At 41.2% G+C, this 15,030-nt stretch overlaps 1 protein-coding gene across 6 annotated transcripts; it reads left to right on the forward strand.

Moving 5' to 3' along the window:
• The first annotated feature begins 233 nt into the window (after positions 1 to 233).
• On the forward strand, positions 234 to 9,896 carry HIKESHI (heat shock protein nuclear import factor hikeshi). Of its 6 annotated transcripts, none has more exons than XM_053935327.1 (6): positions 234 to 297; positions 787 to 895; positions 1,206 to 1,388; positions 5,023 to 5,174; positions 7,694 to 7,812; positions 9,658 to 9,896. In XM_053935327.1, the coding sequence occupies exons 2-6, from the start codon at positions 793 to 795 to the stop codon at positions 9,710 to 9,712; spliced, it is 612 nt and encodes a 203-aa protein (XP_053791302.1). In that variant the 5' UTR covers positions 234 to 297; positions 787 to 792; the 3' UTR covers positions 9,713 to 9,896. The 6 variants fall into 6 exon arrangements, with proteins under 6 accessions (XP_053791302.1, XP_053791304.1, XP_053791300.1 ...); XM_053935325.1 differs by lacking the exon at positions 234 to 297 and adding an exon at positions 313 to 416; XM_053935326.1 differs by lacking the exon at positions 234 to 297 and adding an exon at positions 467 to 700.
• The last annotated feature ends 5,134 nt before the right edge of the window (positions 9,897 to 15,030 follow it).

Here is a 15,030-nt window from a genome sequence, read left to right on the forward strand (position 1 = left end):
ATCTATTATAACTCAGCCTAGCTAAAACACAAGGGCAAAAGACTCTGCGGTACTTTTGCTGAGAACACTCCTGCCCACAGCCGCTGGGGCAGCGGCAGGGCTGGCACGGGGCTCTGCCGGGCGGCGTCGCCTCTTGCCGCCCGTCACGTACATCAGCGCTGTGATTTACAGAAGAACTACATCTCCCGTCATGCTCCACCCCAAGTCAACCACACTGCCTGTGCGCGGCAGCGCGTTGCACTGCGGGAGTTGTAGTCCGTGCAGGCGGCGCCGCGGAAGTGACTCGGCGGTGCCGGGGTGAGCGGGGGCGTGTTGACTTTCCGGGGACGGCGCTCATGGAGGCTCGGGAGTAGCGAGGCGTCTGAGGGGGTTCGCCGGCCGCCGCCATGTTCGGCTGCCTGGTGGCGGGCAGGCTGGTGAGCGCTGCCCGGGCCCGGGCGGGGCCCTCAACCCGCTCGGGGGCGGGGTGGAGCTGCCGCAGGGCCCTTGGCCCCTCCGGGCCCCAGGCAGGGGCCCCTCCTGCCCGGCGCTCGGCTGGCTCCTGCCCGCGTCCCCACAGGCAGCTGCCTTGTCGAGCGTCCTTGCCGGGAGGCGCTTGCCATCCCCCTGGCAATGTTGTCTCCTCAGAGACAAGCTGGGAGCTTAAAAGAAGCTTTTTAAGGCTAGATTGTGCCTTGGCTGCAAGGATGTGGCATCTCGGGTAAAGAGGAGGGTATCTTTTGCTCTGGCATTCAGCCATCCTTCTGCTGCCTTTCTCAAGGTCTATTGTATTTCCTATGTGAACAGGTTTCCATGATCCTGGGGTTGTGCCAGCCAGGTGGTCAACAGCCACTTCTTAGTGACTTGGCAACCTCTTCTGCACCCTATTTTCCTCCTACGCACATGGGGAGCGAAGGTATTCTGATCCTGTAGTCCCGGGTGGGATATGTGTTCAGTGCAGGTAGAACAAGACTGTTGTGTCTTTCTGGTAATATTTTTTGCAGTTGTTCTTCTGCTGTGTTTGACTTCTATCTGGCTATTTGCTCTTTAGGCTAGTACGTTCCTCACTTTTTGTTATGTACCACTTTAGGTGTATTTCTGTAAAAGGAAATTCGCAGACAGCTGAAGATGAAAAACATGTTAATACTAATAAATGTTTTGTTCTCTTTAGGTACAAGCTGCACCCCAACAAGTGGCTGAAGACAAATTTGTATTTGATTTACCAGACTATGAAAACATCAACCATGTAGTGGTCTTCATGCTGGGAACTATACCATTTCCAGATGGAATGGGAGGATCTGTCTATTTTTGTTACCCAGACCAGAGTGGGATGGCAGTGTGGCAGCTGCTGGGGTTTGTCACTAATGAGAAGCCAAGTGCCATCTTCAAAATTTCTGGTCTGAAATCTGGTAAGACTGGTAGAACATAGCAATCGGTGTAACAGATGTGTTCCTGAATGCATAAGGGGTAAATGTGTGAAGGTTGCTTTGAACAAAAAGCTACTTAAAAAGGCAGCACACTCTGTTTTCACATAGTGTTGAGCAGATGCACTAGAAGCAGCTTGTCATCTTCATGGAAGTCTGTCTGTGTGTTACTGTTCCTTGTGAAATTTCTGTCTCATCTTCTCTTGTGTGTGTGGTGTTGATCTGGAAATTCTTCTAAGCAGACTTGATGTGTTTTTGTCCCCTGCATAGAGGAAAAATGATCCTGTAACTTCCCTACCATGTTTTTAGGTGTTTGTCTAGACATGCCAGCAGCATTTTCTTTCAGCTTCCTCTGCTATGTGGTTGTATTCTTTGTAGCACAGACAGGTTTTGCAGGGAGTAGAGTCTGGCTGTGGTTTCTGACAGCTGGCACTACCCAGCCAGGGGCAGTTGCTCTACAGAATTGTCCAGTAGAGGATGTCCTCATTGGAAAGCAGCTTCCCAAATGTTTTAGTACTTTTGGCACACTGAGTAGGGTGTGTGTGTTTTCCTGAATACGAGGGGTGTGCTGTGTGCATTATAAAAATGTTGAGACATTCCAATGGTACACCTTTGTCATATGAAAGGGACAGATACATCAGTCAAGCAGCTTAAAGTGTTACAGTGATAAAGTAGTACACATATTTTGTAGGCTTGAATGTTGTCTATATCTTCAACTTGAATCTCTGTTGAATTCAACATTGAGGTTGCTCTGCTAAAATGTATTCATTCATAACATGGCATGCTTTCTTTTGGGTCAGTCCTGGATGTGGCAGTATGGTTGCGATAAGGGCTCTCCAGCTGCAGAGCAAAATGAATTCTGATCATACACATTCCTCAAAAATTTGGACTTTCTTCAGAAGAGGGAGCACATGCAGGAAGGGTCATGTGTTTTTGTGTATCCCAAAACTGTGTGGTTAGTGTAACAGTAAAGCATATCACCAATGCTTTTGGCATATGTTTCTCATATTTGAAAGACTCACTGGTGTGTGCTCTCACTTTGGAGGAAGATGCATTTTCAGATGCTTTTTGCATGATTAGCCATAGTTTCCCTGTAAGGGCTGCTGTCAAGGAAGAACTCAGTGATATAGTTGAACTCGTTTGCAGTGCCTTGAGGCACTGCTGTGCTTGATTTGAGCAGCAGAGAGCTCTGCCATTCCCATTGTCTGCAGCTTAGCTCTGACTGTGGACTCAGTCTAAGCTACACAATCTACGTTTCCATGACCATAAACAATTTTAAGATGGAGAAGATTACATAACAGAGAGCTGGAATCATTAAGAGACATTGCTGATACTTGAACGCTGCATTTTGGGTTTAATACCTGGTTGAGTGGAGCAAAGGTGTATCCCTGTCAGCTTCCTGGGAAGCAGTGGTTGTAGCAGAGTTTCATTTGTTTGTGCATAAAGAAGGGGCTTAGAAATGCTCCCTACCTTGGAATTGTAAAGTTTTTTTGTTTTCAGTTGTGCCTGAAGGTGTAGAAGTATAAAATTACTTTGGACTTCTATTTTGCACCCTTACTGGAAGTATGTTCACAAGCGGAGTAAGAGTTACAGCAGAGCCTTTTCCATGGCAGACTCTTCTGCTGTGATGCTGTTTATGCTCTAATATAATGTCTGCATTTGAGGCCTACACGTGGGTAAGGATTTTCTTGTGGTTGGGCTGAAAGGTAATGAAGGCTCAGTCATTGAATTAAGGGTTCAATGAAGGGAAAGAAACTGATGGAAAAAATATTTTTCTGATAGCAGTTGCTCTGTGGTGATGTAATGTGTTGGAGAGTGTAGGGTCTGAATACAAAAACCTGAGCTTGTCTTTCAGTACTGATTAACATTCTCTTCATTTGTAAGGTTTGGAATGCTAATTGCAAGAGTCAAGCATGGAAAACGTGGAGTTTGTTTCTCTTGGTGTAAGGATGGCAATGGATGCGTTTATTTCACACCTTCAGGCAGACATCTTTCCAAGGCTGTGGTTCTATGGGAATTCATGGAAAGTGAATACAATGGATATGTTTTGTTGTTTGTATCATAACTGTCTAAAGTAGTCATACATTGTAACAGAGCCTGGTCCTTGAAGATGTTACATTTTTATTGAAATGTCAGGTTCTCAGGTGAAGATGTTACAAGACGCAAAACTTGTACCAGCTCTGTTGCTGTTGGGACGTTTAATAATGGACTTGATACTTGGCTTCTGATAGCTTGTATCAAGCAAGTATCTAACAGCAAATGTGAGATCATACAGCAATAAAATGGCGTTTCTCAGAAGAAATTCTAAATAGCATTTCAGGAGATGAATTCTCTTCTTACTTACTTTGTGTTACAGTAACATTTTAATAGGAGTGCTTTTCTCATAAGGTAGCACTATATTGCAGGTGTAGGATCTGGAGTGAGGAGTAGCACTTCAATTGAAAAGGGTGCTGAGTTGTCAGTGTATTTTCTGTATGGGTTGGCTGTTTGCTTCTTTGTGCCTTGTGTCTCTGCAGAGGAATGGTCAAGTTCCTGAGGTCTTCAGTCTTGATCTCAGTTCAACTTGTCAGACTGTTTTTGCTGGCTGAGTTTTTTACTAAGTCAGACAGTGCTTTTGATGTCCATCAGCATTTCTTGCAGCTCAAGATAGTGCTGACTGGTCTGCAGGACAGCCCTTGATTAGCTTTGCTTTCTCCTGCCAGTAAGAGGCCAGAGTGCTGCAGAAACACTGCCTCTGTGTTAAGAGGGTACTTGACTATTTTGTTCTCACAAACAAAGGTGCAGCATTAGTGTTTGTTTACTGATAGCACTGTGGTCCCACAGGCCTTTTCCTGCATTTTCCTTTAGAGATGCTGACAGAAGAGTACATGATTAAGTGACTCTGAGTGTCTGTTCTTGTTTGCTGAGACCTTGGCTGAAGCTAGGACTGAAAGTATGGGTTAAGAAAAGTCAGAAGTGAGGGCAGAGGGCTGGGATGATGCCTGTGTTTGTGGCATGCAGTTTGAGGATGGTTCCTGTTTTCTTTGTGGTACTTGCAAAGTCAGAGGCCTTTCTGTTCCATGACTATTTCTTTGACCTTTGCTGCTTTGGGTGGGTTTTAGCAGTTCAGATGAGACCTAGGGCTGCCCAGCCCTTGCTGAGTCAGAGGGATCATAAACCAGTGCTGTCTACTTTTTCAGAGCAGGCTCACTAGAACCTGCCTTTAATGAGTGAATCAAACAACTGCAGCAGTGATGCATATTTCCTGTTTATCTGCAATTGCCCAAATGTGAATTAAAAGCTTGGTTCCTGTAGAGAAAGGTTCTGCTGTCTTTCACTCACTGATCATATTCCCTCTTGAATCCATTTACTTCATAGGGAGCTGTAAAGTCATGTTTTTGTGGTTTTTGAAATTTCCTAATGATCTGTTGTGCTTTTTAAATGTACCAGTCACACTGTTCCATCTGTTGTGCTTGTGTGTACTTTTGCTTAGACTGTGTTTTTTCTGTATTTCCTGGGATAGGGAGATCCCTCTGGTGGGAGCTGGGGAATACCTTCTACAGCAGAAACACGGTGGTTGAAGTTACACAGCCTTTACGTGTGTGCCAAACCTAACGTGTGCTGTTCGTGGTGCTTTCAGGGAAGGGAAGTCAGCATCCCTTTGGTGCCATGAACCTCCCACAGACACCAACAGTGGCTCAGATTGGAATCTCAGTGGAACTGCTGGAGAACCTGGCTCAGCAGACTCCTGTTGCAAGTGCTGCTGTGTCATCAGTAGATTCATTCACGGAGGTAGCCTGGACTTTCTGTTTTCAGAAATTCTCTTTCTATGGAAGTCTCAAGAATTGAGCCTCTGAAGCACTGATTGGGGGCTGGGTAGCAGATGCTGCTGGGAGTGGCAGTAGGATTGTAAGCAACCTAATAATTGCCAAATCATTTGGTTGGATGCTTTGATACTATGAAATTGCTTTTTCTTACACTGAAAAACTGTCTCCTGTAAAGACTGGAATTTGCATCCTCAGTGACATGAGGCCAAGAGATTCACTTGTGTCAGTGTCACTCTAAAATTATTTATGATACTTCTTATAGGACCAGCTATGACTAAATACATGTAAGAGAGAGTGGATCTTTGGTGATTTGTAGGTGCTGAAACTTCAGTATGTAGACTTGCAGGGATAGTCAAAAATTTCTCCCAAGTTAAGGCAAATGTGGACATGGATGCAGAGATATTAAGGTATACCACTTTCCCTGGAGAAATCCTTCTGATGTAGCTCTGCAGAACTGCAGAGTTATGCCCTTTCCCACAGCCAGATTTTTGGTTTTCCCCAGTGCCTTCACTGTGGATTAGGCCTTGGGCTACAATATGTGCCATTTTTTAACCCAGCCTGTCCATTACTTTGAACCTCTGGAAATCCTCAACCAGCTCTGGCAGGTAGCTGGCAGTCTGACAGCAGTCCAAGGCAAGCTAGACCTGCATAGTGGGTCTTGATTTCCCTAACACTGATGGCTCTGGCATTTTCCTTTAACATTTCAGCAGTTGGTGAGGCTTTTCTTCAGGCCCTTTTTACCTTCTCACTTTCCTTCCAGGTGCTTGATGAGGGAGACTGGTAATTGTACAGTAGTTCTGATACTGTAGCTGATGTTCTTTGGCAGTTTATACACATTGTAGCTCCAAATAGGTAATGTTTCTTGCAGAAAGTTACCATGACTAGGAGTTGACCAACAGCTATTTTTGTATAGTACAGTTAATTGAGCTTTTCTGGAGTTGTTAGGGGCTAAGTACACCTAAATAATATTTCTGATTCCACCAATTTTCATTATAGCAGTAGTAAAGTTATGAGGAATAACATGCCACATCAGGTAAGTTGCAAGGGGGCTCATGGATTTTTCTGGCAGTAGTATTTAAAGACAAAAAAACACCTTATGATTGCATAATATTTTTACAAATGTTATTCTCAGTTAAGTGAATTTTTCTGTTAAAAAAAAAGAGCAGCATCTAACTCTGAACATCTTAACTGAAAATTGTAATTGCCTTCAAGGAATGCAGTTGATCCAAAAGGTGAAGTACTACTTACTCCTACAGAGAAAATGTGTGAGGTCAAAGTGGAAGGAAACCTTTGAGGGAGTAGATTGCAGAGGAAGGGCATATATGACTGGGAGCATATTTGTGAGTAATGAATAGCTTTCATTTAATTTTTGACATCAGCTCTTTGAAACTGCTACCTTATAGCAATAAAAGTATTTTTTTAATGGTGAAATCATCTGTTGCTACCTTAAGGAGTTGATCTCCTATTACATTTTTAGTAAGTTTTATAAAGATTTATGATTATGTCTTTTTTATGTGTATAAACATATACAAAAAAGAAGTAGGACAAAACCATAGAGTTCTGCATGTGAGATGAGACTGAGGGTAGGGTTCTGGGATATGATTTCTTCTGCTCCTTTTGTCAGAGGGGAGCACAAGACTGTGCATTTATTAACTCAGGCTCTGTTTTCCTGTATCACTTCACTGTCTATGAAATTTTCTGTATGAAAAGTCCTTGTTCTCCCATCAAAACAAAGCATAACTTTTTTACTTTTTTTTTTTTTTTTTTTTTTTTTTTTTTTTTTAATAGAGGAAATAAGGAGGTACCGTAGACTTGTATATTTGTAGACTGGCTGGGAATGTCCTACAGCCTCATCCTCTGCACACTGGGCTTGCTGTTTCTTGGTCTCTCTTTCATTCTTTTCTTTCCTAGTCCTGTAGTTTAGGAGTGCCCTGTGCATCCTTTAGGTGTTTTCCCCACAAGATCTTGTAGTAAAAGATGCCAGGACAGCAGCCCTTCTGTGGGGATTGCTAAAGGAAATTGCCCTGTCACTGGAGTCTGATGACCTGTAAACAGATTGCAGACTTTTCCTATCGTTTAACAAGTGTTTTTCTGGGAGCTGGAATGGCAGCTTTGGCCCAGTCTGGAGTTGTTCTGATTATTCAGTTTGGAGGAGAGGGACAGCTCTTGTCACTTTATCACTTTTTTGTTACAAACAGAAAATGTTCTTCCCAAAGCTGTTTGTCCAGTTGGATGAAACTGAGCAGGGAGAGGGCAAGTGAAGATTCTTAAAATGATTTCTGGATGCTGGATGGATCTGAGGGCAAGACTGAAGCTTAGGATATTTTGATCATTGTCTCTGGACCTACTACATCCACTTTCCCACTGTGTTTTAGATGACAATGCTAAAATTACTTCATGTAGGAACTGTATATCTGTTAAACTTTTGCACAAAAGTTCAAATTTAAGAAATAACTTCCTTAAAATATCTTTTTTTTTTTCCAGTTCACTCAGAAGATGTTGGATAACTTCTATAACTTTGCTTCCTCGTTTGCTGTTACTCAGGCACAGATGACCCCAAATCCTTCTGAAGCTTTCATTCCTGCAAATGTAGTTCTGAAATGGTAATGGCAGTGATCTCTAGTAACAAATGGGGTTTTTTTTCTAGGCATTAGACCATCATTTCTAAGCACTGAACTATTGTCATGCTATTCAGTGAGATGATGCAGAAGTGTTTAAAATAATTGTTGTTTATTTCTAGTATAGAGAGGTCCTGCCCACTGTTTTTATATTTATTTGTCAGCTTTTTGTTTGGTTGTTTGTTTTTTTCTTGTTTGTTTTTTGTTTTGTTTTGTTGGGTTTTTTTTGTTAGAAAAGTGCTATGCAACCAATGAAACTTTTTTGGTTCTAAAAAGATTGCCTTTGACATATGTGCATTTGCACTGTGTTGCTGATAATGCAAATGCTCTGGAGTTGTAGGAAGACAGAGCATACTGATACTTGTCAATTTATGCTTATTTGTTTTATTTGGTCTCTTCCTAGACATAGTTCCAGCATAGCTGCCTTGCTTAAGAATATGTGAGAGGTGATGAAATCATGTTACTAGTTGACCTGGTTCTGTCACCAAGATCCTTGAGTGTAAATACACAAGTCCCTCTGGGAGTTGTTTTCCAGGGACTGGTTTAATAACTGTCTGGGGATAGCCTGTGCAGTCTGGAGATAAATTGTGAACTGCAGGCAATCCTTGAGGTTATCTGAAAATGTCTTTCCTATCAGTTTGGCCTTATTTATTTATTTAGCCTCTGCAGTATTAACCGAAGCCCTTTTAAAATCAGTGTTTGAGACTATCTGAGTACAGTTTTATAATTTATATCATGAATATGCAAACAGTTGATGAGAGCCATGTGTATTGTTTGGGAGTGTAATTTGATGCAGATGCCTTGTGTTTAGAAGGTAACTACAGACTGTATGTGGGTAGGGTTTGTGATGTGACTGGTCAGTGCCTGGGTGAGGCTGAATTGGTTTTAAACAAAGACCTTCAGTATTTTCTCACTTAAGCTGGGCTATGAACTATGAGGTATAGGATAATATTTTGTGGTTTCCTTTGTTTCATTGGCAGTACCTTTTGATGCCTTACCTTTTGGGTTTGTGAGGATTAAAAGGGGATTTAAACTTCTGTGGCTCAAAGCCTATAGGCTTCTCTATTTTTTTTTCTTTTTCTTGTAGAAAGGCACAGAAATTGTATATTTTGTCTATTTCTTCACTGTGTGTCAACAGTGAATTCTGATGCTGTTTGTTTATGGTTTGCTTGGTTTTGTGAGTATGGAAAGTGAAATTAGGATAGCATGTGTGCATACAAGTTTGCATTATATGTTAGAGAATTACATTTCCCTATTTGATTTTACTAAAACATTACCATCCAGCCTCAGATTCATACATTCATTTATGATTTCCTAGCCCAAAAATGTTATGCATAAAACAGTCACTTATAATTCATGGACTTGTTTAGGTTGGGACAGACCTTTAAGATGGAGTCCAACCATTCACCTCCTACTGCCAAGTGCACCACATACCCAGGGCCAATAAAACACGTTCACATGTCTTTTAAACACCACTAAGGACGGTGACTCCACCATTTCCAGTGCTTGACAACCCCTTCAGTGAAGAAAATTTTCCTCATGTCCAATCTAAATTAACTTACAATTTTACTAAGCTTGAATGAGTCTCCTCTGGGATAGTGCTTTAACCAAATTCATCTTGGTGAAATACACAAGTCTAACTACAAATATTCTAGATATGCAAATGGATTTGGGATTTACTAATTTCCTGGTTTGAAGTAAATGTAATTTACCATGCTCTCTGCATAGACTAAATTATTTGTACCCTTTTTTAAAAACACAATTTTATATGCAGCAGCTGTTATTTTTTGTTTTGTTTTTTTTTTTTTTTTTTTTTTGTAATTTTTCTAGGTATGAAAACTTCCAGAGACGTCTGACACAGAACCCTCTCTTTTGGAAAACATAAGCTTAAATTCTCTCATTTGGAGTTCTTTCTAAAATGTTACCTGAAAGATACATCAAGTAACTCTGCTGAAGATTTTCGGAGGGGAGGAGGGGAAAAACCCAAACAACGATTAGTCTAAATAGACAAACTAGTAACTTTTATATTACTCTTGAACAGTATTTAAAATTAAAATCAATGAAAATTACTAGTTTGCATGTTGGTTTATTTAATTGAAATGCTTGGCTGCAACAAGAAATCAGTGTTCCATGTAGAAATACTTTGAAACTGCATTTAAAGTGGAAAAAAATTACAAGATGAAAAATGGCAGCACTGTGTCATACTTGTGTGGTGCTTTGGGGTGTTGTACACAAACTGAATGCAGACTTTTCCTTCTATACCTCATCTGAAGGGTGATCAGGCAACTGTGAATATGCTGATGGTTTTCCTGCTGGTACTTGCACTGTAAGTCCTTCCATTTTGTGGACAACCGGTATTCCTGTCCCCAGCTCACATAAATGGTACAATAGTATTTGCCTCTTTGGCAGTAAGACACCATTGAGCTTAATCTTGGAATACCCGTCTTTAACTTTTCCTGTATGAAAGTGAAATGAAGAGGAATCTTGGGGAACTTTGGCTGTGCTAGAAGAATTATTCCCAGTAATAAGAGAGTAAAATCTTGTTTCTCTTAGAAACAGATGTGGAGTGTCTGATAATGCTGTCTAGGTTACTGTCACCAAAGACTGTTACATTTGCTCATAAATTCATAGGATTTTGGGGTGGTCTGAGTGGCTCTCATGACAAGTGCAGTTTATGCTGGTGCGATGGCTTTGGCCATATGTGCCCAGGTATCTCATAGGTAAGCTCCAGCTGGCCCTTCTGTTCACTAGATTAGCTTGATCAGAAATACTATTTTTAACAATAGATCTTGCTTTTGTAAGTTACTTTCTGTAATGAAGGACTAAGACTTGTTCCCAAACCACTGGCATGAAAAGAAAAGTTTTTACAGGTTTCATTGACTGGGGAATTAAGCTTTTTAGGAGTCCTTTATCAAGCCAAGTCAGCCTTAGATACACTTGCCCTGAGAACAGAAACTCAGTTCTTTGAACGTATTCAATAATACCCTATGTCATTTCTGCCTCAGCTCAAAATGGACTCTTCCCTCACATAAAAGCAGAGGGACTCAAAGAATAAAAGGAGTGAGCTCAACCTGGGACTCAGAAGAGGAAGAAAACAGACTGATGAAACCCAGGAAAACTGTTTTAAGAACAGCTTTTGAAAAGTAAAACTAATTATCTCCCAGGTAATTTATGGAACAAGGCTCAAGGTAATTTCCTGGAAGCCATGGCACAGACCCAAGCCCTGAAAAATTTGGGTTGCCTGCTTGACTAAAGGCTTAATTTTCTTAAAGACACATTTGTAGGCCAAATGTTTGTAGAGAAGCAGCAATGAGGGAACTTAGCAGAGGCCCAGGCTAAACTTCCTCATCAGAATAGGTCATTAGGATCATTCCAGATGACCTGTCAAATTCTGCTGTAGGATGTGGTAGTTTTGTCACACATGTGGCAGATGCCTCACATAGCTGGTGACAGAAGTGGATCAGAGGAGACAAGAGGGACCAAATGGACCTCAGGAGTGGTCATTGCTCCGCTTCTCACAATCCTAAGGAAGGGTCTGGCTGGTGTGGAAGTAAGTAATTAACACTTCACAAGCCATTGCAAGGCATCAGGAGTTAGGGACTATGTGTCTACATGACGTAGCAGACTCACTCCATCAGCACAATTTAATTAACAAAGGAGTGATTTATTTGTAAGAAAAAGGTACTATCTACAACTTCCTCATCTGACTGGCCAGAGCTACCCTCTATGAAATAATCCTCACATTGCCACTCCTTGTTGCAATTTTCTACGGCCCTCACCATCCGACATGGTTTGGTGAAGAGCGAGTCACAGAACTAAAGGTATTTAAACCCAAGGGCCCTGTTTGGGCACAGGCTGTCATTCTGCTGCTCACTCTTCTCTCTTCTAGTTATAACAAGCTACTTCTGTTGTGACCAAAGCTGCATTCTGGTTATTCCAGATGCTGGTGGGATTGTTGTTTGGGCTTCAGGAAGTCAGACATGCCAGACTAGATAATGTGGGTGGGATCACTAAGTCCACCATGAGTGCTGTGGCTGCTCTCGCCCCTGCTCCAGCCATTAGGGCTGTAAATGAAAATATGTATTTATATGGGGTTTGAATAATTCAGTAGAGTAGATTAAGAACTTCTCCCAGTGCTGTAACCACTGTGGGTTCAGCAGGTGCTGTCTCTGAGCTCACTGAATGTAGTACATGCTTGAGAGCATTATTGTAAATTACTTTTCTTTCTTGCGGTGACTGAGTTTACAGATCAGAAACTCACAGAGAGAACAGTCTATCCCCCTTCAGTATCAGTATTTTGCCTTTCACAACTGCTGTGAAAGTAAGAACTGATTTATTTCTACAGGTTGTGTGGATGGCCAGACTGTGCTTCTCAAGCATAAGTGCTTTTTCTTTCTCAGTTTTGAAGCACAGGATTATGGTGGGTGAGTTTTACTAGCTCTGTGAGATACTATCATATGATCACTAGTTAGGATGCTTGAGGAAATAGGCATTCAGTTTGTCAAAGGAAAATTAATTTAAGAAACTCCAAAGTTTTCTAACCTGTCTTCCAACAATACATCTTACCTCAACATTGTGGTTTTAAAATGGGAGAACAGGATTATGGGAAAAAATCTGAGGAGAAACAAAGATACATACATTCATCTATTTTGCCTTTAACATATTATATATATACATACACATATATACTTTTTTTTTCCACAAACAAAATACTTAAATTCCTTTCCCCAGGTATAGCCAGAGTTATAATGCCTGTAATAATAACAACCTCGATGTAATACAAATTATTTTGATCCTCCTACATTTAGAGTAATTTTCTCATTCCCATTTTCTAGATACTAGAGAGTTCAGGTTTTAAAGAAAACCTGTAAAAAAAACCAAAATCCTGTCTACTGATCATTAAGCTTTGAAGCTAAACATACCCTACCATGCCAAACTCATAACCATGACAGGGGTAGATACATTTCCCTCCATTTTGGGACATTTTCCCAATTGTTTTCCTTTCCAAGGCAACAGGAGTTGTTCTTGTCACAAGGGCCCTACCTGTTTCTACATCTGCCCTCACCTTACCACCATGCCCAGAGAAAAATTTAAAAATACAGGAAGAAACAAAGTGCATATATTGCTGCTGGCTTATACAGAAACAGATGCAAAATTCATGGCTAGTCAAAATTCTAATTATGCAGGGGATTTTTTTTTTTTTAAGTTGCTTCATTACTTTATTGTAAGTATTGTTCTGACACAGCTCATGGTGACAGCGAAGCATTCGCAGGTGAAACTAACTGTGTCTGTAGGACTTGCTGAGGAAGTTAATTCCTTGATATTTAGCCATGGAACCAGAGCTCCCCAATACAATCAGTGGTGAAACATAAGCATGAAATGCACCAGAGAAAACAAGCACTCCTACCTATACTAGGAAGGGCAAATTCGATCCATATTTGCATAAAATTTTTTTGGCTTAACATTAAAAGCCTCAAGAAGAACCGATTTAAAACTACATTGTGGTAAGGTTCTTTATTCATTCACCACCAGATGGAGCATCACCCCAGGAAACAAGACCATACTCTGAGAAGAGAGACCTTTTAAGTGAACCACTGTTTTAACAATCAGGAGCCTGTTTCCTATTTCTACTTCCAGCTGTGGTACAAACCTTCTTGCTGTCTCTGGGCAAAGTCTCTGCCTAAAAGTTAGAATTGTAGTTTAAGCCTACCATTTATGAAATTTCTAAGTTTCTGAAAGTTGGTAGAAAAAGACGGGCTGCCAGGTACCTCTCTTAGCTATTGTTTTTTTTTTTAATCTCTTCAGGGAGATACTCAGTGTGCAATAACTGAGGGAATCAGCAACCTTCAAATTTTAGTATGCTCTTCATGTAGAGTTCATAAAAAACAGACCTCTGTAACAACACTTGCAGCCTCTGGAACAGTTTTCTTACTGTACTGCAGTTACTCATCAGCCTGACTTTACCTCTCCCTCACCTGTCTTGAGATGAGGAACAGAAGGAGTCAATTACAAAATTTGCCAAAGAACAGACCTAAAGATGGCCTGAAGACAATGGAGAAAAACACATGTTCTTTCAGGCTATTTTTGGTAGGTTTCTCCAATACTAGAATTAGACCACACTCCTATTGTTGAAAAATTTAGGCACTGGAGCTCTTAAAGTATGTTTCACAAAAGTATATATTAAAGGTGAAAAGGTTTTGGAAAATATTAAACTCCTCTTTAAGTTCTTTTGCAATGATTATAACTCTAACAGCTCTGTGTCTTCCAGGAGACACACAAGAATTTTAATCTTTCTCCTTTTATTTAGTCTAGAACTAGGCAACTGTAGGAAGAAAACATCCTAATGAAATAAGTAAGTTTTACATCCACTTGAGCTTTATCAGTCTGCTTGTTGACCCCCTGTTGTGTGTATTTTCAAAATATTATTAATTCTACATGCAGATGGGACTGACTATCGTAAAGGAGAATTTTTTCTCCCCTTGGCTTGTTACAGCTTACTTATACAAGTTCTTCCCTTCATTAACACCCTTCATCCAATTTCAGCTCCATCCTGTTTCTCAGGGCAAAGCTCCTGGAACATTTGTCTTCATTTTAAGAGGACAGTCTTCAGCACACTTAGAAGTTAAAACAGAAGTTAAAGCTGACCCCAACTTTGTTAGGCCTCTTTCCAGTCAAGCACCCTTCCTTTCCTTCCTCTCAAACAGAGCAGCTCATTTGTCAGAATGTACCAGTTATGTCCCAAAACAACACCCATGGCTGAGAAATCCCTAGTGCTTGTGTATCCCATTTCACTCTCAACCTCAGCCATGGGAAAACACAGAAGACAGTCTAATGCCACGCTACTGAAAAGCATTTGCAAAGGCTAAGTGGCACCAGCCTCCAGCCCAAGTGTTCTTATTAGAGCTAATTCAATCAAAGCTCTTTCCTTGAGGCTGCAGGAAGCCTGAGCACGCCCACTGCCTTCCTGGAGTGCTTTCCCAATCACACCCCAGCCCCATAATTTTTCAGACACTGCCAATCCCTCTTACTTTCCACAGAATGATCTATGAGGTCTGTGGACCACTGCTGTTGTGTAAACACTGGCTCATACTATGCCAGCAGTTCTGTAAGTGCAGGAAGTTAAACACTTTCCCCAAGCTCCAGTCTCACCTGTCTCCCTCTTCAGCTCATCTGTGTTCAACTCTGCAGGAATTTCAGTTTCCT

The sequence above is a fragment of the Vidua chalybeata genome, chromosome 2, assembly GCF_026979565.1.
Source record: "Vidua chalybeata isolate OUT-0048 chromosome 2, bVidCha1 merged haplotype, whole genome shotgun sequence".
NCBI classification, from domain to species: domain Eukaryota; kingdom Metazoa; phylum Chordata; class Aves; order Passeriformes; family Viduidae; genus Vidua; species Vidua chalybeata.

Excerpts from the sequence above, each read along its gene's own strand:
- HIKESHI (XM_053935325.1), top strand. The coding sequence starts at position 387 with ATGTTCGGCTGCCTGGTGGCGGGCAGGCTG. Across the intron at positions 417-786 it reads GCCTGGTGGCGGGCAGGCTG|GTTTCCATGATCCTGGGGTT; the intron begins GTGAGCGCTGCC and ends CTATGTGAACAG. Across the intron at positions 1,389-5,022 it reads AATTTCTGGTCTGAAATCTG|GGAAGGGAAGTCAGCATCCC; the intron begins GTAAGACTGGTA and ends TGGTGCTTTCAG.